This window comes from Passer domesticus, chromosome 3 (genome assembly GCF_036417665.1).
Source record: "Passer domesticus isolate bPasDom1 chromosome 3, bPasDom1.hap1, whole genome shotgun sequence".
NCBI lineage: Eukaryota > Metazoa > Chordata > Aves > Passeriformes > Passeridae > Passer > Passer domesticus.
In genome coordinates this window covers 122,965,330-122,987,048 of record NC_087476.1, presented here as the reverse complement: position 1 = coordinate 122,987,048, position 21,719 = coordinate 122,965,330, and the positions used below count along the sequence as shown (strand labels likewise).

The 21,719-nt window shown below is 44.9% G+C and overlaps 2 protein-coding genes and 2 long non-coding RNA genes across 9 annotated transcripts in view; 3 read left to right on the top strand and 1 right to left on the bottom strand.

Moving 5' to 3' along the window:
- The window catches only part of LOC135297799 (uncharacterized), a 47,882-nt gene extending 45,036 nt beyond the window's left edge, over nucleotides 1-2,846 (top strand). Inside the window, exons 5-6 of the long non-coding RNA XR_010359751.1 lie at nucleotides 1,445-1,499; nucleotides 2,653-2,846. This is a non-coding gene — a long non-coding RNA (uncharacterized LOC135297799). The remainder of the gene's footprint in view (nucleotides 1-1,444; nucleotides 1,500-2,652) is intronic.
- ANKEF1 (ankyrin repeat and EF-hand domain containing 1) lies at nucleotides 37-16,727 on the bottom strand. Of its 5 annotated transcripts, none has more exons than XM_064415714.1 (10): nucleotides 16,587-16,727; nucleotides 10,839-11,225; nucleotides 10,218-10,417; nucleotides 9,049-9,198; nucleotides 8,458-8,581; nucleotides 6,852-7,647; nucleotides 4,113-4,339; nucleotides 2,639-2,805; nucleotides 1,347-1,484; nucleotides 37-304 (listed from the first exon to the last, which is right to left on the bottom strand). In XM_064415714.1, the coding sequence occupies exons 2-10, from the start codon at nucleotides 11,182-11,184 to the stop codon at nucleotides 179-181; spliced, it is 2,274 nt and encodes a 757-aa protein (XP_064271784.1). In that variant the 5' UTR covers nucleotides 11,185-11,225; nucleotides 16,587-16,727; the 3' UTR covers nucleotides 37-178. The 5 variants fall into 5 exon arrangements, 4 of the variants coding, with proteins under 4 accessions (XP_064271784.1, XP_064271782.1, XP_064271783.1 ...); XM_064415712.1 differs by lacking the exon at nucleotides 16,587-16,727 and adding an exon at nucleotides 16,075-16,232; XM_064415713.1 differs by lacking the exon at nucleotides 16,587-16,727 and adding an exon at nucleotides 15,334-15,542.
- Nucleotides 11,223-12,317, top strand: LOC135297805 (uncharacterized). Its single transcript, XR_010359762.1, has 2 exons — nucleotides 11,223-12,004; nucleotides 12,066-12,317. It is a non-coding gene; the product is annotated as an uncharacterized LOC135297805 (long non-coding RNA).
- The window catches only part of PAK5 (p21 (RAC1) activated kinase 5), a 163,691-nt gene continuing 157,741 nt past the window's right edge, over nucleotides 15,770-21,719 (top strand). The window contains exons 1-2 of one of the 2 annotated variants that reach the window (XM_064415717.1): nucleotides 15,770-15,893; nucleotides 17,143-17,215. In XM_064415717.1, coding sequence (XP_064271787.1) covers nucleotides 17,167-17,215 — 49 coding nt within the window. In that variant the 5' untranslated portion in view covers nucleotides 15,770-15,893; nucleotides 17,143-17,166. Of the gene's footprint in view, nucleotides 15,894-16,463; nucleotides 16,524-17,142; nucleotides 17,216-21,719 lie in introns of those variants that run through there. The other variant, XM_064415716.1, reaches the window with a different exon arrangement.

The following is a 21,719-nucleotide window of genomic DNA, read 5'->3' as shown; positions in this document are numbered from 1 at the left end:
GTCTGCTGCTGTGGAATGCAACAGGTGCTATAGAGAAAAAACTTGATAAGATTTTCTTTTATGGTAACCGAGGTACATTTACTGAGCACTGAACGATTGCTTCCTTGCAAAGGAGTGGCCTTTTACACCTTTTTCTCCTCAAAACATGAGCTGAAGTAGCTTTTTCCAGTTGCTGTGCTTATTCCTTAAATTTTCTATTGAAGAGGGTTTTAAAATCTTCCATGTGACCACAAAGAGCAGCACGTTCACGGAGCGATTCTCGCTTTTCTGCAAGCTGCATTGCTGTGGCATCAGGGCTCCATATCTACAAAATAAAGGTTTGTGGAGTTAATTTGGATGGGCCTTTTGCAACAGAAGCACTAAGAGGATACTGTTAGCCAAAGAGAGCCACATTCTAGCACTGCTTTCCACTACGAGACACAGAAAAGAAGCAGTGTGGCCTCCCAGCAGAAGAGAGGTCAGCAATCTGTGTGTGTATAAACAGAGCATTCTCTTGTTGTCACTTCCAATCTATATCATGCCATGGACTCCGATTACAGATAATGTGGGAAAGAAGATCTTAAGGTAATTATTTAAAATTACTGACTCGGGCTCACAATCCTCAGAGTGGAAAATAGTAATTAGCTGTAGAGTCATCAGCTATGTAGCCTCAGTCCTCTGAGACCATTGTAGAAACTAGCATAAATCAGGGTTAGAGAAGTGATAAACAAACTCCAAACATAACTGCTCAGCCAGCAGTGGGGTTTTTTTCCTTTTTAAAGAGAAAAAAATATTACAAAAATTACCTCACTGTGATTATGTTGTTCTGTTTCTCAGTTGTTTCTAAGCATGTATTAACAAGACCCTGACAAAGGGTTGATACAAAGGTTGTATTTCCACTATTCCAACTCTAGGTAGCAAATATTTAGTGTGCTGTGATCCATCTAGTTCAGTAACTGTCACTGCCAGAAGTCATCATGTGATAACTAATCAACAGGGCAAGTTAGAAGTTGGTGCCCATGCTATGCAAATAGACGCCTATCTTTTAAAAGCAGAGTATAAAAATACATGTCATAAATGTAGTTGCATTTTTGTTTTACTCTGGCTCCCCTTTAATCCAATTTTAAAATCTGATAAGGGATTGATTTCCACAAATATTTGTTTTATATCTATATTTGTGTAATTATATAATATACATCCAGGAACTCTTTACTCTTGTTTGGTGGCAACCTCTCCAGGCTGTGTCCCATCATCTCAAAGCTAGCTGAATGCTGGAAATGTCATTGGATTGTTCTGGGTTTTGATCTCAGCAAGGTCCACCTTTAAGTTACCATGGAACTGCACTCATGTTTTGCTGCTGTACGTACTTTTCTGGGTCGGAAGGAGATGTCATTTTTGTCTTCTCTCGCTGCCAAAGATTTCCAATAAGCAGAACTGTCCTTACGGGAACGCTTTGTCTTTTCAGGAACAGGTTCTTCCTCAGGTGGTGGAGACACATCTGGAGACTGAAGGGGAAGAAGGTACCAATTATACCAATACATCATGTTCAGAAGCAAGGCATGCATCCTGCATCTTCTGATACTCTGCTATGATGTTTACTGGGCGAGCATTTTTCTTAATCTCTTCAGAACCTGGTTCTGTCAAAGCTGATTTTTTAAAATCAAAAATTGCAAGGGCCAACCTTTTGAAAGGTAAAAGGCACCTCTCTTCCTTGGGCACCAAAACATTAACTGCTCTTTGTGACTCCCAAGACAGTCACCTTGTACCACTGGTGATCCCATCCTCTTCCAAGTGAGGAATCTACAAGCACCTAAGGTTCTTATCCTCCTCCCTCTGAAAGTCCTGTGCTGTCCCAGACATTCAAAACCTTTGTGCAAAGGGGATGCCAACACTTAGCTACTGGCACATATTTACTGCACTGTCCAGGGCAGCTGAAGGACACCTCCAGCCACGCAGATAAAATTTCATCTTGTCCCTAAATAGCACACTGGATGTGACTGAAGTACCACTGGTCAATCAGGAAGGTCTCATCCACAGTAGGAGAGCCAGGATGTGGTCACGGAGGCTGGTGTCAGCTTAGGAATAGGGCAATGCTGAGGTGCTCAAGACTCCCAGAGGGTGCAGGAAAGGCATTCAGAAATAAAACTGGCAAACATCAGTGTGGGATTTGAGAAACAGGATATGGGACAAAATGGCAAATAGGAAGTTAGTAAGCCTGGTATTGTCTCAGTGAGTTCATCTAGGAGAATAAAAAACCTTTTAACCAGTTTGAAGGGTACTGCTTTTATCTTGTGAAAAAAGAGGTTCTCCCTTTAAGAAATTATGGCTACCGGTTGTTCAGTGTTTACCAAAACAGAGCTGGATGAGCATATACTTCAGGAGGAGAGAAAAAGAAAAGGAAATTCTTTTCTGTGTCCAGTAGTGATACAGGACATCATTCTGATGTGTGTCTGGGGAAGGCATGAAGTTTGTCTAATTAGTAAGACAAATTTCAGCCAGTGAACAAGTTCTAATACAAGAACAAGTTTGGGCATCTGAAAATACTCACTTTAACAAAGCTGCCCAAGTTACAGCATTAGAGAGGAATGGGTGGCAAAGAAAGGAAAGAAGGAAGCTCCCTGCTATTAGCAAGTCAGTCCTTTGTTGCCATCCCTCATACCTCCTTCTTCACAGGTTTCGGTGGCTCTGCTGCTTTTGGCTTCCCACCTTTTGCTGTCTTTGCTTCTTCTTTTTCTTGTTCTTCTGCCAAAATTTGCAGTTGATTTTCGAGCAGTTCAATTATTGTAGCATCTTCAAGTACTTGAGCAAGATCAAGAGCACTCCTTCCTGTATTTAAAAAAAATAAATATCTGTGTAAACCATGAAAATTAACTTTGGCATTGGTTTATTGCAACTGGACAATCAACTGAATTTAATATGGCCAGTATTTTATTACCCATCCCGTGTGCCAGCAGCTGCCTGACATTGTGTGAGGACCAGCCATCATCAGCACTGAGTGCAGAAATAAAACCTGGCAGAAACAAGCTCTGAAACCTGTTTTGCAAGAATATTGCAGAAATTCTTGTATTGCTTGCTTTGTTCTTAATGTTCTGCCATTTGCAGTTAATACACTGGTCCTGCAGGTTGTCATTTTGATCTCTGAGAGCTGAGAGCATTTAGCACTAGGAGATGGTCTGCATTCCTGACCTTGTGCTGTGCTGGCCATCTCCTGCCTGTGCTTGCTCTGTGGCTGGCAAGGAGCAGCCTCAGTGCTTAATGAAGGAAAAAATCTGTCCTGGCTGTAAAGTATGGTGAGACTGAACTGCTGTGTGAATCAGAACTCCACATGATATAAGAAATAAGGAGTACACATCCCTTCTCCAAGCAGGGCTTCACTGCTAGGCATTTTGGCAAGGAAAGTCTCATTGAGCAGCAATGTTGCTTCTTATGTTAGAGCAAGAGCTTGAAAGGTGATGCATGTGAACTTTTAAATTACTCTGGAGACAGTGGAAAAAAATCTGAAGGAGGGATCTGCTGTGAGGAGGTAACACTTCAGTACCGGCTCAGATTTGGTTTTCTGTTAAATATTTTTTCTCAGGAGTTATATCTACATGTAGAGCAGCAAGGAAGTTTTGTAACCAGGGCTGCCTGTGCCTGAAAATAAATCACTTAAATGAGTGGCAGACTATACTCTGAGCCACAGCTGAAATCTAATTTTCTCTCAAATAATAATAACTAGATGGAATGTTTTCATTAAAGCACTTATAACTTTGTATGTATCTTGTGAGGAGTAACAGTCTCCCGAATTAAGTAATTAATCATGTTACTTCATTTTCTAGATATGCAAAGCCCAAGAAAGCCTTTTTTCAATAATGATTCCAGACTGGAGAAAACTAACTGAACCTGTGTAGGAATACTCTTTCTTTTGATGGAGTGACAAAATTATCTTTTGTCTCTTTAAAAAAGAAAAAAAGCCTAAAAGTTTTTTTTCTTCAATTAGGTAAAAAGACACCTCATAAGACTTTGGGGACTTAATATCAAACCTGTTCCCTTCATCCCAATCCTGACAGCAACCCTAAACGCAGAACAGTTCTCCAAGTGTTCCAGATGTTTTTCATAAAGAAACAGCCTGTTTTGGAGGCATTGCTATTTACCACTGCTGTTTATAGCCTGGACATCAGCCCCCGCAGTGATTAAGAAGTAGACCATGTCCAGCCTGCAGGCCTCGATGGCTCTCATCAGCGGGGTGGCCTCCCCTATTGCAGGGGCATTCACGGCTGCGCCAGCCTTCACCAGCGCCTCGGCGATGTCCAGGTGTCCATTATAGCAGGCGTGGTGCAGAGGGGTCCACAGGAAGTTGTCTGCTGCATTTACGTCAGCCCTGCACAGGGTAAGAGCAGTTGTGGCAGCTGAAGCTGTTGGGTACCCGCAGCAACAGCCCCAGCTCCATGTGCAATCTGGAACTGCCCCCTGCAATGGCATTTTCAATGTAAATAGCTATTTTCATATTGCTGCTGCTACTCTGAACCCATTTGAGTCCCTGAACTTGTCATGGAATAGGAACTGTAAATGTGCCTGGGTGCTGCTCATGTCTCCCCCAAGCCATCAGTGTCCTTCACATGGAGTTTTCATGGGTACAGGAGAAACACAGGCATTCAAACACCTTAGTCCTGTAAAAGGCTGCTAGTGTTTGTGCTCCAGCTTCACCGAGAATGGCAGAAAGCAGATTAAGGAACTCAAAAAGTTCACTTCTGGGCCAGGAACAGGTGCTACAGGACATGTTGCAACTGCAGAGCTCGCCTGCAGAGAGGGAAGTGTTCACCTTTCCTTTCAGTGTTGCTGCCCTCTGCCTGCTTCCCTTCGACAAACCGTTACACAAGGTCTGCCTTGGGAGTCTGAGCACTCAAAAACTGTTCAGCTATGTGCTGCTGGGCTGGATCTGTTTCTGCTCCCCAGTTAAAAGTGGGATGCTCTGCAGAAAGCAAGGGCCAGCTCAGGGAGATCCTTGCAATAGGCTGCCTTTGGATGGAACTGGCAGGAAAAGCACTCTCAGCCCCAGGGGTCCTGAAGGGAGCTGGGGACACTGTCCCACTTACTCGGTGGACAAAAAGCTGCTGTCTTCCCAAAGGACAAGGAGGAAGGAAGAAAGCAGAAAAATTATGAAGGAAGCTGCTTCCAGGGATAGCTGTTTGCTCTTCAGGTCAGGTGATAGTCTAAATAAAAGCACAGATTCATTGTTCTTCTTCCCTTGTTTAAATTTTTAATATTTTTCAGAATTCCGTCTTTGATGACATCTTAGCACAGTAAATTCCCCTGACCTACCATGTTTAGCTCTCTTATCTTTCAGACATTAATCTGTTATGGTTTATTTGTATGCAGTTTTAATTTGTTTTAATTCTCATCAAAATAAGCTCCTGCAGTTATTTCACTTTTTCCCTCAACACAACCTCTTTGCCTGCACTCAGACTCTGTCTGCCCCTGAACCTTTTTTCCTAACTTCATCCTATGAGAAAGAAACCAGTCAATGAGCAGGGACAATGCAACACTGACTTAAAAATTCCTTGGCATTTTCTGCCCATCAAGCACATAATTTCCCATCAGACCAAATTTCATTTACTTCCAATTCTTTCTGAAGGAAGATATAAAGTTGATACCACCAATTTAATTTTAACCTAATAAATGTTAGCCATTTATCTGGATACATGTTTTGTTTTGTATTCAATATGTATTTGTGGTTCTGTACTGAAAAGGTTATATTGTAAAAGCTATTTGAATGCCTGTGCCAAACTGCAAGCCCATGATGCTGAGAGGTGCAAACCTAAATGTTACTGATAACTTTCCTCTCCATTTTAATTTCTGTCAATTGAAAAAAATCTCAAAACTGGTACTATTTTTTCAAGCTAAGTCACTGTGTTTCTAGGTCTTATTGTTAAATAGGATGTGACTCCAGTGCTGTCTACTGAGGCTTGGGAAAAGGAGTAGAGATTAATCTGCTGGATTAATTTGGTAGCTCCAACATCTTTACCTTTGGTAAACCTGAATATACACATTACCCAATTTTCCATGTGCTCTAGGAATGTCAGTGTAATTACCAGGGTGTGGAGAGATCCATGTGCTGTTAGTCTTTGCAGGAACCAGAGCAATGACTAAAGCCCCTTTCCCTGAGATATTAACATGAATTCTATCTATGTATAGCAGAGAGAACAGAGTTAACGTAAATATCTTTGGGAAATGTTCATTTAAGCATTTATGTGAAGGATTGTAGCACCACAGCAGTCTGACAACAAGAGATTACGCTGTTACACAAGTATGACTGAATCTTTCTGAAATTGCTTTCATTTTTAAGCTGTCACTGAGATTTTTCACAAGTGTGTCTGCAGGCTACAGAATCGCTGAAGCACTTCTAAAATGAGGAACAGGCTAATTAGTAGCAGGGGCCTCTGATGTAAATCCTGCTGTTTCAGCCTGCCTCAGCTGCAGAGGGAAGAGAAGGTTTAAATCAGGCATGTGGAACAGAAAAGTCCAGGACCACCTCGATGATTTCAGGCAAGTCCTTCCAATCAGATTTCCCCAAAATCATTTCCCAGTTTTGAGAGTTCACTTGTGAGGATGCATTACTTGAGACGTGGGTCTGCTCACCAAATGTCAACAGCCCAGACACCAAAAATTTCAGTCCTGGGAACTTGTCTCTTGGCTGTTTTCATTTCCATGCTACTAAAATGTGAAAAATAATAAACTTACCCCCTGTGACTTGAGATCATAGGGAATTAACTTTAATATTAAATGTTATGTAAGCAAAAAACAAACCATAGCCTTTTGCATCCAAATATTTACTGGATATTTATGCTTTTGAAAGCCTTCCCAAAACAGCAATTAAATTGAAATGATCTTACCCCTTTTCCAGAAGAAACTCCACCAGAACTATGTTGCCACTTGCACATGCAACCATCAAAGGTGTTTTGTAATATTTATCTTTTATGTCTACTGGCACGCCCTGGTCGAAGGCTTTCTGCAGAGACACAAAGTCTCCTTCTCTGACCAGGTAGTTGATATCCATGAGGGTTTTCCTCGGCTCCTCTGCGTACCAGGCGCGGTCATCGAACACGGGATGGGCGGACTGGAGGGCCCGCTTGAATCGCTGCTCTTCAGGAATGTTTGGGACAGCCTCAACCATGTAGGTGGGGATGCCATTTTCCCTCAGCGGGCGTTCACTCTTTGGGACGACACAAATCGGCACAGGGAGGCCTTTCTTGCCTTTCTTTCTCAGTGGTTTCTTCTTCTTCTTTGCTTTGGGCCCAAAGGATGATAGAAGAAAGGTTTTCTGCAGGTATTTTGAGCCTTTAAAAAAATCATCAAGGCTGATCCTGTCAGAAGATACTTCATGCTTTTTAGCAAGAATTTCTATTTGTTCCTCATCCACAGTGGCCCAGCGCTTCCGAATGACTGACATAAAATCATTTCTGGATACTGTCCCATCTCCTTCTTCATCAGTCTCAAACTCCTTGCGGATGGCATCCTCGTGCTGCAAGGACCAGTCGTACACCTTCAGGTACCAGGCAAGGACCTCATCTGGCTTTTTAAAGGCTTTTTCAGCTTTGCGCAACACTGCTGCTGCTGCTTTAAACCCACCCATCTTGGCAACATCCCTTGGGGTCAGATTTGTCAAGTTTGACCATGTAGGATCACAGCCTAGAAATATGGACACAATTTGGCTAGCATTATATAAAATAAGAAACTCATAATACACAGGCCTATAATTTTATATAAATAGCAGTGGTAGGTGGAACCACATCATTGATCCCAGGCTGGAAGGTCAGCCACATGTCCGTATTTTTTTCCCAAAGGGAGAAGCATTGAGCAACCCATGCTCTATTTATTTATCCACTCATGAATATGTGTAAAGAGAAGTTCAGTGGAAACTTTACGTTTTTACTTGAAGTGGACAGCAAGGTTAAGAAGCAAACTAAGATTAAAGAGTCTCTTATTTCTATACTCCAACATTACAATTTGGCAATGGATTGCTTGTTTGATCACAAGAACAGAATGTGGGATTTTGCATGGTGCTCTTGGATCAAAGCTTGAAGTGCCATGCTCATCTGATCAAGTCAGGAAAGGATCACAGCTGCTTCAGAGCATGTTTCAATACCCATGGGCATGAAGTTTTCCTCATGGCTGCACCAAGATTCTTTTTAAGTGATCATCAAATCAAAGATGTATTTTCTATTGGAAGTTTCAATACAATATATCTAAACCCGACTAAACCCAGAACCACTTAATACTGTCCAACACTAAGTTATACAAACCCCTGGTGTTTCTGCTGCTTTCTTTGAGAAATGTTTTTTCATCCACATAAGAGCCTCTGTTAGGCCCTTCTGAATGAGAATTTTGTTACAGAGTACCCAAGAGTCAAATCCTTCAGAGATACCCAAATGAAATCTTTCCTTTAGCAGAGAAATAGAATACAGATAATAGTTGTGAAGTAATTTAGTTTCAATGTACCTCTTTGTCCTATATACCTGCAGCAATCTGTAAATCCTCCCTCTGCAGCATAATGAAGTGGTGTGTTACCATTCATAGCAACCAGTTTCAAGTCTGCACCATAACCTGAAATAATCGTCAGAATCTAGAAAAACAAACAGAGTCCCACCAAAAATCTAGTCTGTTCTTAACAAGTGAAAATGTGAGATTGATTTACAAATAAATGCAGTATCTTACATTCCCATTCTAATAAGGAAGTTTCCTCCCAAGTCCAGCTGGTCAATGCACATATAACATTAATGTTTTCTATAGTATTATGCTTATTTAACTGATGAAGCAGAAACTTTGTGCAGTTGTAGACACCAAGGACAATCTTCTTGCCAGCTCACTGTGAGCCCCTGTCTGTCCTACCTATCACAGCTGGAATCCCTTTGATACCTACAAAGAATCTGCTTTTGAATACTGATCATTATGCTTTGATCAGCTGAGATAATGGACTCAAAAGAACCCCAACACAAACACACTCCAAAAACTCAAAGCAAAACCCTACGGCAACAAAAAGCCCAGCCAGGTTTGGCTTTGCAGCAAGGCTCACACCACAGCTGTTCACACCTCAAAGAAGCCTCCTTTGGCCGCGAAGTGTGCGGCGCTGTGCCGTTCAAAGTCGAAGAGGTTCACGTCGGCTCCCCTGCGAAGCAGCCCCAGCACCACCTCGGCAGCGCCTTCCCGTGCGGCCTCCATCACGGCCGTGCGCCCCGTGGCCTGCGGAGAGCGCTCCGTTAGTGCCGGGGCAGGGGGACAGCAGGGCCCTGCCTGAGCCCAGCTGGCACGAGACCGCAGCGCTCCTTCGGGCTGCTGCTGGAAGCAAACAGCAAGCCTAACAGCTTCCAGGATACTTGCACGTAGGCTTTCAGAACCTACTCGGAGTGCTGCTGAGAGAGCAGTCAGGTGCCAGCAACCCAACTGCACTGAAGGCGTGAGTCCCTTGAATAATGCCCATGAAAATCAGTTCCGTGCTAAAGGAATCCTGTATTCTGTGGGTATCTTATGCATATTTACAACATCTAACACAAAATGCCGCCTCAGCGCACAAAAGCAGGAGCATAAGGAGCTATGGCTGGAGGAGTGCTAAGGGAAAGGCAAAGCAACCAGGGAATTTCACTATGGTTCTGTGAGGAAAAGTTCACTCTAATACATTAATGCTGTCCTTTCCTAGATAATAATGGATGTTTGCTTTGGATAACTCCAAGGGAAAGCCTGAGCTTCTTGATTTATCAACAGCACAGAGCTTCATTCTTTCAGGTCTTTGTTAAATTAAGGAAGCAAACAAATAAATGAGTAAGACATACAAAACAGGAAGAAGTTTCTTATGCCTCGTTCCTGCCTTGATTGCTCATCAGATTTTCCCTACCTTTTAGCAAATATTATTCACTAAAATAACTTAACTTTTAGTGAATACTATTTCAACTCTGAAAATCTAAGGACACATCAAGGCAAATACAAATCAGCACTGCTCCACTGAAGTACAGTGATCTGTAGCTCCTAACACCTGACCCAATTACACTTAAGTTTGGGGAAATATTTGCACTCTAAACCTACAAAAATCCAAAAGAAGACTTAAATCCCTCTCCTCCAAAAAAAGGGTGGTACAGAAGAGGGGAAGAGGTGTGGCCACATAGTTAAGCAATTTTCACTGCTTTATTATTTTAGTGTGAGGATTTAAGGTCATGCACTCTGCTCTATACTCCTGTATCTGTTCTTAGTTACAGAAAAGCTCATACCGGGTCTTTTGCATGGGGATCTGCTCCTTTCTCCAAGAAAATCAGGCATATTTCTTTAACCTCATGAGCTTGCTCACAGGCTTGTAGAAGCACAGACCTCCCAGTAGTGGTACAGTTGTTGACATCTGCACCATAATCGAAGGCAATTTGCAGGCAGTGGGAGTGGCGTCCTGTAGGTGAAAGGCAGTAAAACAAGATACCTGCAAAGGAAAACAGTGGGGATTAGGGTGCAAAAGGAGATTACCAGAAGGGTTGTGAGGCTGTGAGCTTCACAGCTGACCAGTCTGCAATAGAGACCCTTTCACTGAGGGTGTGGCCACGCAAAAAAGACTTCTGAGACTTTACTTGAGGAGAAAACCAGAGCTCCGTGGTTTTGGGAGGAAGTGAGTCTCAATTATAAGTCACCTCTCAGCTCTTACTGGGGAGACTTATGATTTACAGGCCTAGACTCTTCAGGGAGAATTATTTTAATTTCCATCAAAGCTGTTATGGCCAACAGCTTCTGTTGGGCTGTAAGAATAACCCTCAAGCACAGTTCCTCTCCACAGGCAGGACACATCATGTGTAGTAAGTGTGCCACACAGTTAAGGGATTGCTTTATGGTACTTCCTTCTCACTCACCTTTCCCTTCATTGTCCACAGCAGTCATGTCTGCATTAGCCTTTGCTAATAATTCCAAAATCACCTCATAGCCCAGCTCAGCTGCCTTCATGGCTGGAGTGCATCCCATGTTGTCGTGGATATTTGGGCGAGCTCCGTGTTCCAGCAGGAAGCGGCACATTTCAATGTCATTTTTCATGGAGGCCACGTGAAAGGCACTATATCCTTCCTTGGGCTCTGTGTGGTTAATGAGATCTGGGAACCCTTTCTGGATCAGATTTTCTATTTGCTTCTTGTCTTTCTCATGAACACACTGAAGAAGTTTGTAGATCTGTAAGTTTAGAAGCCTTTTATCTACTGGTAGCATCCCAGGATAGGGAAGATTTTCTTCTTTCAAGGAAGTACTTTCTGCAGGGACAAAAAAGAAAACATGTAATCTCACGGGTGAGATTATAATGATATGCCAGTAAAATCAGGAATCAGACCATATTCACAGCATGAAAATATCCACTTTACCTGGACAGAACACTAGGCTTTGAACTAATTTATCTGTTACTGTGGGCAGCACATATAGAGACTATATAAACTCAAGTAGCACCTCATAAAATTTTTCTTTCTAGTCATCCAACTGTTCTGAAGAGGTCTCATTCAAGGAGAAAATTAAGTTAAGAAGCTGTAGGGTAACTTCTCTCCATTCAAGGAACTGTTATAATCTACAATTACTTGGAAGCCTAAGGGGAGGCTGTTCATCTGTTATTTTCAGTGGGGGAAAACTCACAAGACACCGTGTCCTCTGCACTTGCTGAAACATAAAATTGATGCTAAAATTTATACTAACATCACCTCATCAGTGCCTGAGCACCTTCCCCATTTTTTTTTCTGGTAGCTGATGCATAAACTTCCTGCTAGACTATGTACATAAAAGAGTAAGCCAAATTTCTCTGCAACAAAACCCTTGGAGAAAAAAAAAATACAGATAGCAGGGCACTGGTCTGGGAAAAGGCTCTTCCAGGTCATGCATTACAAGCTTCTGGAAAAAATTCAGTGCAGGACTTGCATTTGCCTCAATTCTGGATGTTTTTTGGTTTGGTTTGTTTTTTTTTTTAATTTTTTTTCTTTTAGGTTTTTTAGCCTCTTTTAGCTAGTCTCAGCACTCGTGGCTGGAGGGTGAGGAAGGGTCAGACATTGTAGGGACCATTTCTGAAGCTTTCCTAAGTGGATGGGAAGCTTCCTATGAGCTTCAGCAAGCCTTGGGTCAGCCCATCCTCCAGAACTCTTACAGGACATGCAACACAAACAGGTGAAGGAACATCTGTTAGAGAGCACTTGGGGTTTGGTTTGTTTGGGTTTCTAAGTTATTGCAATGTAGTCTGTCAATGGGAGCACCCAGCATCTGCCTGGCTACTGCTGGGTGCTTTGTGGATGGCTGTGAGACGGGGAGACTGCAGAGGGAGATGCAGAAGGATGCAAGATTCCAACAGACTTTGTGAGGCAAGACCTCCCCTTCTGGAAAGGAAGCCTGAGAGAAAACTGCAGGAAAAGCAGAAAAAGATGACTGAAGGTGAATGGATAGAGAGGTAATTTTTGTAGCACAGGTACAACTTGCTAGTTGTAGTTTCTGTAGCTATTGCCTTTCATTTCCCTGGAAGTTCTGTGTCCAGCCTAGTTTTGGAGCAGAGATTGGGTCAGCTGTTGGCAGATTTCTGAGAACTGTGCCTCATTTTCCCTGCCAGACAAGCCCTCAGCTCCCTCCCTGTGCATGCAGCGATGCTGGGTGAAGGTGTTGTTATTAGGAGCTGCTCCCTTGCAGAAGTGGGTGCTAAAATGCAAAGACTTCCTCTTTGCAATGAAACCTGGTCTGAACAGATCAGCTGCTCTCAGATGTTGTCCAGCTAAACAAACATGGCATTACTTAAATCCCTTTCTGTTTAGGTATTACATAACCCTCATTCTGATCATAAACAAGTATATTCTTATATCAAACAATTAAATCTTTAAGTAGCAATAACTTAAATCTGGCACCTGTGGCTTGTTCATTCTCATCCCTACCATGTTGCTCTTCCTGTGGCATTTTGTCCAGTGAAGGGGAATAAATGCAGAGATTTTTATCCTGCTGGCAGCAGTTACACCTATAGCAACCCTGCAGTCCTAAAGCTTCAGAGAAATGCCCTGCTAGAAGAAAGCACTGGAGTCCCCACAGAGCCTGCCCCTTAGAGCCTGAAGCAATTGCTGGGCAAATCCTCAATACAGGAAGTTTTTCCTGGCTACTGAGTACAGGGAAAAGTTGTGATGCAAACTCTGCAGGGGCTGTGAGGAGGAGCAGCAGGAAGGCTCTGCAGGGAAGGCTCTTACAGTACTTACACCACTGAAATTCAGAGAAAGAAAGATACTTAGATGGAACTGACTAACTTAAATGTTCTTTTTTAAGATACTTAGATGGAACTGACTAGCTTAAATGTTTTTTTTTTAAGATACTTAGATGGAACTGACTAGCTTAAACATTTTTTAGATACTTAGATGGAACTGACTAGCTTAAATGTTTTTTTAAGATACTTAGATGGAACTGACTAGCTTAAATGTTTTTTTTTTAAGATACTTAGATGGAACTGACTAGCTTAAACATTTTTTAGATACTTAGATGGAACTGACTAGCTTAAATGTTTTTTTAAGATACTTAGATGGAACTGACTAGCTTAAATGTTTTTTTTAGATACTTAGATGGAACTGACTAGCTTAAATGTTTTTTTTAGATACTTAGATGGAACTGACTAGCTTAAATGTTCTCTTATGCATTTGTTCCACTTCCCACCATCCTGCAGCAGTGAGGAACTTCGGTTTACTTCCAAAAACTTTCTTCACACTGTTAGTCATGATTTGCACCTGAATTTTTTTTAGGAACTTACTTAGGATGAAAACTCTCTTTTCTTCCTTTCTTTCTGCCCCTGAAGCAGCAAACACCAAAGAAGTGACATTCTCCTTGGACATAGGTTAGTAATGCCACAGAACATGAGCAGAACTGCGCTTGGTAAAAACCTGTTATTAACTAACTTCAGTGAACAAACATGAACAAATGGATACAATTTCAATATGTATGGATTTGGATTTATTTCATGGATCATCTTGGAGATTCCTTGAGATACTTGCTCCCTGTAACCTCTGCCCCACGCTGGACATGAGACTGATGGCACACCTTACACTTACTGCACAATTCCACTTTTGCTCAGGGTGTAATGCACAACTGAGTACCATTTTAGTTCTGATCAGATTTTTCTGGTGCTTTTGAGCTCTTATTACAGTATTATTTTAATGTTTCACATCCAGCAATAAAATTATTTCCATAAGCAGAAGTAAAATTATTATTATTGCAATAGTGAAGTCTGTTGTTATCACAATTCAGCCACCACTGAATCCTTACCCAGTTTAAAGTCTTTGCTTCAAAGCATTAAGAACCAACAATTTACATGAAAACAACCATAACATTTTAACTGTTACAGTTATATTTCTTTGCAGCATTTCTTGAAAGTGACTGGATCAAGTTTTATTAGAAGTTTCTAAAGTAGCAGCATCAAAGACAGGTGGGATAAAAAACTCTACCCAGGGTCCTGTAAAGTTATAAGCAAGGTAAAAAGGCTTCTAAAATGAAAACTGCAGCATCTTGTCAATTTTCATTAGGTAAATACTACCCACCCTGTGCATTTCATCGATTATTTTTATCACTTCACCTATAACAGATGGTTTAATGGAAAATGAGGGATTGTTAGTGTGGCTTTGAGACTGTCATGCTCTGGGGAGGGCTTCATGAAGCTGTAACCACAAATCCCAAGCCTGTAACATTTACTTAGCAGCAATTTTATCTGTTGACAAACATCAACCACTTCTAGCTACCTTCATTCTGCCACTTGTGTCATTGTTCTGATGGAGAGCATGAACTAATTTCAAATCCAGATTAATCCTTTTCTCAGTACCCCTGGCATTAAGAAAATCATTTTAGTCGGATTCCTGTGTTCCCATAAAGCTTTCCAAGCTGTGATGGAGGTAGTTTGATAGAGAGGGAATTCTGGTGGCCAGTGATCTCATTCCCTGTCTCCCAGTCAAAGCCTGACTGCTGCGGGAAGCACTTGTGACTCCGCCTTAAAAGTTTGCAACGTTTGTCAGTTTCGACATTTCCCTTTGAAAACATCCCTTTAATTATCACTATTCACAAACCAGTAAACAAAATTTTCATGTGTTTTATCTTTAGAGGGAGAAAATAGCTGAGCACTTTCTAAATTTAATCCCTTTGCATACTGGGCACAGAGATAAGCACGAGCCCTGTATGTCAGTATAAAAGGAACCAATATGGCAACAATGCCATGCTATATTTACAGCTTTATGTGAATAATTGCACTGGATTTTTGGCTGTGACTAATGTTTAATAGGAGTGATGCAGCAAAATCTTCCTAAAACTGAATTCCAGTATCATGAATAGCCTATAATGCTGTGGTTTTTCGGGGTTAATTCTCCAGTAATGCCTTGCCTGGGCTGAGGCACAGCTGAGCACAGTGATGGGCACTTAGGTCTGAACGGAGCAGGTTTCAATGTCGCGTGGAGATCTCAGCCCAGATCCAGTCCTTTGGGAAACAGGGCCCAGCTCTGGGTGCTCTGAAGGCAGCTCCGAGGTTATGGCCGGGTTGGACCAAAAGACGTGCATCCTTTTGTCCTCAGCTTGCCTTGCACCTTCCAGTCACCTCAGTGTCCACCAAACTGGGATGCAGTGGAGCCCAGTGTGCCGGCACCGCGGGGACAGGGGCTCGGGGCGGCTCCCCAGCCAGCAGCCCGCTGGGCTCCGGGCAAGCCTCGGACTGCGGGGAGCGGGGCACGAGGCGCTGCTCGCCCCGGAGCGGGAGCAGGGTGAGCAGCCGGGGCTGGTTAACTTCCCTGGACTGCGGCTCGGAGGAGCGGGCGGCCTGTAGGGGAGACTGGCGGTAACGGGGGAGAAACTGCTGCAAGGGCAGGATGCTGGAGAGCCGGTGATGACCCAGACGGTGTTCCCTGGGAAGGACGCGCCGGTCTGGCCGAGCGGACACCCAAACGGAGGTAAATGCCAGCGGCGAGAGGCGCGGCCGTGAGGGGGGCGATGTGCAGGCGCCCGTGCCCGCCGAGGCCGCGCTCAGCCCTCACCGCGCGCCGGCTCTGCCCCAGCCCCGCCGCCCTCTCGCCAGCGCGCCGGCAGCGGCGGCGGCGGCGGCGGCGACCCTCGGCAGCCCGGGGCACTCACCTGGGGAGCAGGAGGACGTTGAGGGCCCGGGGGCCGCAGCCGGAGCCCCGCCCGCCTCCGCGGCCGCCATCGCCGCCGTGGCCGTCTCCTTGGCAACGGCGTCGGCCGTTGGGAGCCGTGAGGCGGCACCGCTCCTCTCAGCGCCACCGCTCCCCTCAGCGCCATCGGCTCCCTCAGCGCCACCGCTCCCTCAGCGCCATCGGCTCCCCTCAGCGCCACCGACCCCTCAGCGCCACCGACCCCTCAGCGCCACCGCTCCCTCAGCGCCATCGGCTCCCCTCAGCGCCACCGCTCCCCTCAGTGACACCGCTCCCTCAGCGCCACCGACCCCTCAGCGCCACCGACCCCTCAGCGCCACCGCTCCCTCAGCGCCACCGCTCCCTCAGCGCCACCGCTCCCCTCAGCGCCACCGACCCCTCAGCTCGGTACAGACCAGCGCCCTGCCGAGGGTGAGGCGGGCACTCGGGAAGGTGTTGGGTGTCCTGGGCTCTCTCTACTTTCAGCTGACTTACTCGGCAAGCCTCCTTTTCCTCCCCCACGGGAAGAAGGAACGCTGTGCGGTTGTTTCAGCTCCAGACTTTTCTGGAGTTGCCACACAAATGGAGTGGCGAGGTTCGCGTATCACCCAATGCCCGGCCATTCCCCCAGGGTTTGTGTAGCGCAATAATGTTAATGAGCTTGGATGGAAATGGGATCGTTGGCAGTCAGTTGGACGGAGAAACCTGTATTAACGGCAGAAAAATGCCAGTGAACGGGGAAACGCTCAGAGCTTGGCAAGTGAAGCCTAAGTCGTTCTAAAAGGCAGCAGCACTAACCCTGGGACTGCCCGAGTTCTGCATCCCCTTTCCGTCCATTTCCTTTAGTGCCGAATTCCCGACTGCACTGCCAGCCCAGCCCTCAGCGCTCTGCCAGGCTCGGTGGCCATGTATGCATGGGATAACTGCAGCAGCACTGCCTGTCTTGTCCCTGGCCAAGCCTGGCTGTTGCATTGTTTGCAAATCACCTCTAGCGTTAGGAAATTAAAAAAAAAAATAAAATTGTTTTTTGATATGAAATCTCTTCTGCCAGGAAAGTGGTGACACAGCTGGATGCATGTCCAACAGCATGGAAAGGCGTTTGATGAAAGCCATGGGACTGTGTGGTGAGTCACAACAAGAGAAAACATTGTTTTAGCATAAAGTTTCATTACTTACCCTGCAAGGAGTGCCATTTGCACAGCAGCTATTTCGTGTTAGCACTCTGTGGTGCGAATTGGTGGACTGGTAGTGATGCACTTGTTGTGCCTTGGTGTATTGGTTTCCATTTTGGAAAACATAGCACCCAGGCCCTTGTCTTTCTCCTTGGCTGCACTAAATGGTTGATGCAGACATGGCACAGTAGAAGATGTTTCCCAGCCTGTTCTGTGTAAGACTTTTGCTTTTGCTGTTGCTACAAATAAGGAGACACGTCTTGGCCAATGGCCTGGGGTAAATTCTCCTTTTTCACTTTGTTGAGCAGCATGCATTAAATTCCCATTAGAAAAGTTAACACATGTATTTTGAAATTTAGTCTAATATGGAAATAACTGAATGTCCTGTCTGAAACATCTGCACGCCTTTTCTCTGGAAGTTGTGGAAACACCACAACCAGACTATAACCAGTCTGGGTACTTGGTGTTTCACCCCAAATGTGAATGTGCATGCAACTGCACGTGTATATGTGTAGATTTTTATGCTTGATTTATTTTCTCATGGTGATCAGCCTTCCACGAGCTTTTTGAGAGTGATGATGAGGATTCATGATGCAAGAAGCAGCTCAGTATCATATTGGATGGTTCAAAGCAATGTGGCTTCAAGAGCAGAGGCGTTGCTCTCATATTAGGGTGCTGCAACATCTCCCAAATAAACAGGATTAAAATCCTTTTAGAGAAATTCAGAGTATTCCCTGCCTATAGAGATAAATAAAGCTCACCAGAGAAAATGACTCCAAGGTCTGAAGCCTCAGGCTGCTGGGCTCTTTTTGGCTGACAGCTGAGTCTTGGAGGCGTGGCAAGCTACTGCCGGAATGCAGGTGGGATGGTGCCGGTGAAAACTGACTGCACTAAGGGAGTGGTACTGACTGCCCTGAGGGAGGGAGGGGGTGAACTGCCCCGAGCTCTGAGCATGCCGGAGCGCCCAGAGCCGAGCCCGGGGGACACGGCACAGCCCAAATGTGGGCACGGTGTCCGTGCGCTCTGTGCGGCCCCGGTGTGCCAGCGCCGAGGGCTCGCCTGAGGGCAGCGCTGCCCGGAGCTCTGCTGCGCTGGGAGTTAGGGCACTTGGGGCTGCTCTGTCCTGGCTGCTGCAGGCAGCTCCCCTCCCGTCCCACGGGAACATCCCTCACAGCCAGGAGGAGCTTCTGGGACAGTCCAAGGGGTGCTCCACTGGCTTCGGGGTGCCCTGGATGAATGCCATCTGTGGAGCCCACAGCAGAGAGGTTTTGCCCACTGTGTCTGATAAAGAGATCACTGCTAAATCATGTCCAAATCAAGATTATTCCAAAGAACATTTATTACTATTTCCCCCTTGTTTAATGTACTCTTCAACATTAACCTCAACTGTTCCTGCAACATATATTCTTCCCCATGATAGATAAAGCCCCCATTACTGGCATGCTCACTTTGCAGCTCCAAAATCATCTAATTACACGTGAAAATCTTTCACTGCTGAATGCATGCTTCCAAATATTCAAAATACAAAGGCTGTGAAGTTTTGTTTGGTGCTAGCAGAAGGTGCCAGGCTGCGAGCACTGCACAGTCCCTCCTGGAACATGTGGGACAATCCAGCTGCATTCCCCGTTCCACTTGCTGTGTCTGCATTGTGCTGGGTTTTCTCTGTGGATGTCAAAGCCCAAGGATGCTAGAGCTGTCCCACAGCTGACCTCTGGAGGGAGGCTGTGCGCCACAAGGACTCTCGGGCTGGATGGCCCTGCGGTCCTGTGGACATCAGGGGGAGCTGGGCTGGTGACAGCCTGACTTCAGCTGCAAGGTGTGCTTGAGGAGTGCCTGGTTTTTACTTAAGCCTTTTTACTGTGGAAGTAATTATCACTGCTATTCATCTATCTGGATTCTGATGCTACTGCAAAAAAATCTGCTGTGGGGTGCATTCCACCCAAAATCTCCTTATTCAGACCTGCCGGCTTGGGAAAATGACATAAATGTACAGATTTGGCTAATTCTGAAGGTCATCTTGGGAGCTGTTGTGGGGGCATTGCTCCAGCTGTGCCCTCTCCAGGGAGGGAGTAGTCTCCTCCTCGAGACAGCCTTTGTTTCGTGCAGCAGCACAGCCTCCTCAGGACTGTGCTGGCAGGTACCACCCAGCTCCTCCTCCTGTGTTTCCTGGGATCTGCTGTTTCTGTTTGGATGCCGCCGTATGAAGCTGTTGGTATCGCTCAGATCAATGTACAACCTGCCAGACTGTTTAGGTTTTTTCACTCTTCTTTATACTCTTTCTGTAACTGCTTTGTCAAAACCAACACTGATTTTTTCTACCACTTAATATGCACTCTTAGGAACAGGCCTCTTCATCAAGGAGAAAGTCCATGAAATAACTGCATTAGGTCCCTGATACTGTGGCCTTGGAGAAAAGACTTAGGAGGAAAGCTGAGTCTTTTTTGGTATGGTTGTTTTCAAGGGAAAAAAAATTTCAAATTGTCAGCAAGGCTTTTAAAGACAAATAGTGACAAAAGCTGAAGCATTTTGCCAAGAAGTTCTCTGTTGAATGCAGCTCAGATGAATGCTACATAGAAAAACAGTCTCAGGAAAGGATCTGCAGCAGGTCAGCTGGGTTTTGAGAGAGGGGTGTTTCAGGAATAAGAGCAATGTCAGTAGAAGTTTGGTTGTGGGGTTTTCAGGGGGTTTTGTTTGGTTTCTTTTATCTTTGTCACCTAAATTTTCCCTAAAACTGTTTCTTTTTTGGACGTTGTAAATACAGACTTCTTGTATGCCCCTGCACTTCAACTTGACATGAGGTAAAGGTGATTTCAGAGTTACCGAGGAAGAGGCAGGCACTCCTCAGCCAGGGATGTGGCAAAGTAAAAAGGGATGGTGGGTGGGGCAGTCCAGCAGCTCTGCACTCCCAGCATGTGCTTCCCAGGAGGAGGGCTGGCATCCCTGGAGTCAGGGGAGCCTTCCAGTGCCACAGAGCAGGGCGGGAGCTCACTGAAGAGCTGACAGCTCTGGGAGCCCTCGGAGTTCATCACTGGCTTGGTTAGCAAGGTTTGTTCAGTAAAGCCTCTGTTACTGATCCTGCAGCTTCTGTACCCTGTGGCACTTGTGGAGGAGGAAATGCACCCCTTCCATCACCATTTCCTACAAGGGTCTCTTTTCTACTCAGCCCAGAGATTCTGAAATTGTTTCTGCTACTTATTTTTATGTTTACTTGTCTAACACTGTGGCTTGGAACACACAGAACTCAGTGGGAGGATTCCAGATGACTTCAGTGGGATGTTCTGTTAATAACAAACCCTGACTCTATTAGTTCTTTATCTGCAGATCATAATGCTAAAAAACTGAGGGGAAGGAATAAAGATGATAATTTTGTAGCTGGTTTTCAGTTAGCTTTCAGGCTGATGGTTAGATGGCAATGAAAATACAAACTGCCTTATTTGTCCCATTGGCTCTCACCCTGTCACTGTGTCCTGTTTAAAATCCTTTGCACTGCAAGTTCTCAGTTTTCAAGGTGAGGGTTGTAAATGTTCTGGAGTCCTTCTCATCTTATGTTACATGAGGCTACTGAAATATTGATCACATGCTTCATCCCATACCCAGCAAATAAAGAATTTCCAGCTGGAAGTTATTTTGTGTCTGTGAGGCAGATCTAATGGTGCTGGCTCTCAGCAACTTAGGGCAGTAGCTTTTAGAAATGCAACCAGAAGGGAGGCAGTGTAATGGGGCAGAGATCAGCACTTGTACCCAGGCCTGATGGAGAAACATCTGGGCTTCAAAGCTGCTCCTGGAGCCCAGTGCTGCTTGTGTGAGGAAGGGCAATCTGCACAAAGAACAGCTAAGGGCACGAAAGCAGTGCTTCCAAAGCAGTGCAGGGCTGCTGAAATCCCTGAGGTCAAGCAGGGGGAACTCCTATACAAGAAATTGATTGGTTCAGTTGGAATAAGCCTCATTCCTGTTCCCTTGCTTGGCCTTGCTCAGTTGTGGTTAAATGAGGAGAGGGATGATAATCATCTGATTATCCTGCTTTTGACAGTCTGTGGAACAGTTGGGTGCCCAGGCTTGTCCTCTTGCCAATACCAGCTCCAGGGATGGGTTTAGCATTTGGAAAGAGAAATAACATGTTCCACAATCTCTGACATGTGCAGTGGCTGTTCCAGTGCTGAATGTACCAGGAGAGAGATTGGAACTGTCACTCTGTGGGCTCATCTTGCCTGTGTTCTGATTCACACTGCCCAAATTACCTACCAGGAGAGAGCACAAATTTTCTCAGCAATTAATTAAATATGTTAGGAAAGACTTCCCAGGTAGAGGGTGCAACTTCTGCTTCAGATGAAAAAGTTAACTGAGTCAACTTACAGCAGTCTTAGATTTGATAAGGGACACTTGGCATGGGGGAAGCTAATGCTCAGTGCTGCTGCCCTGTATCTATCACTGCCACCACAGTTCATCCCAGCTTTTC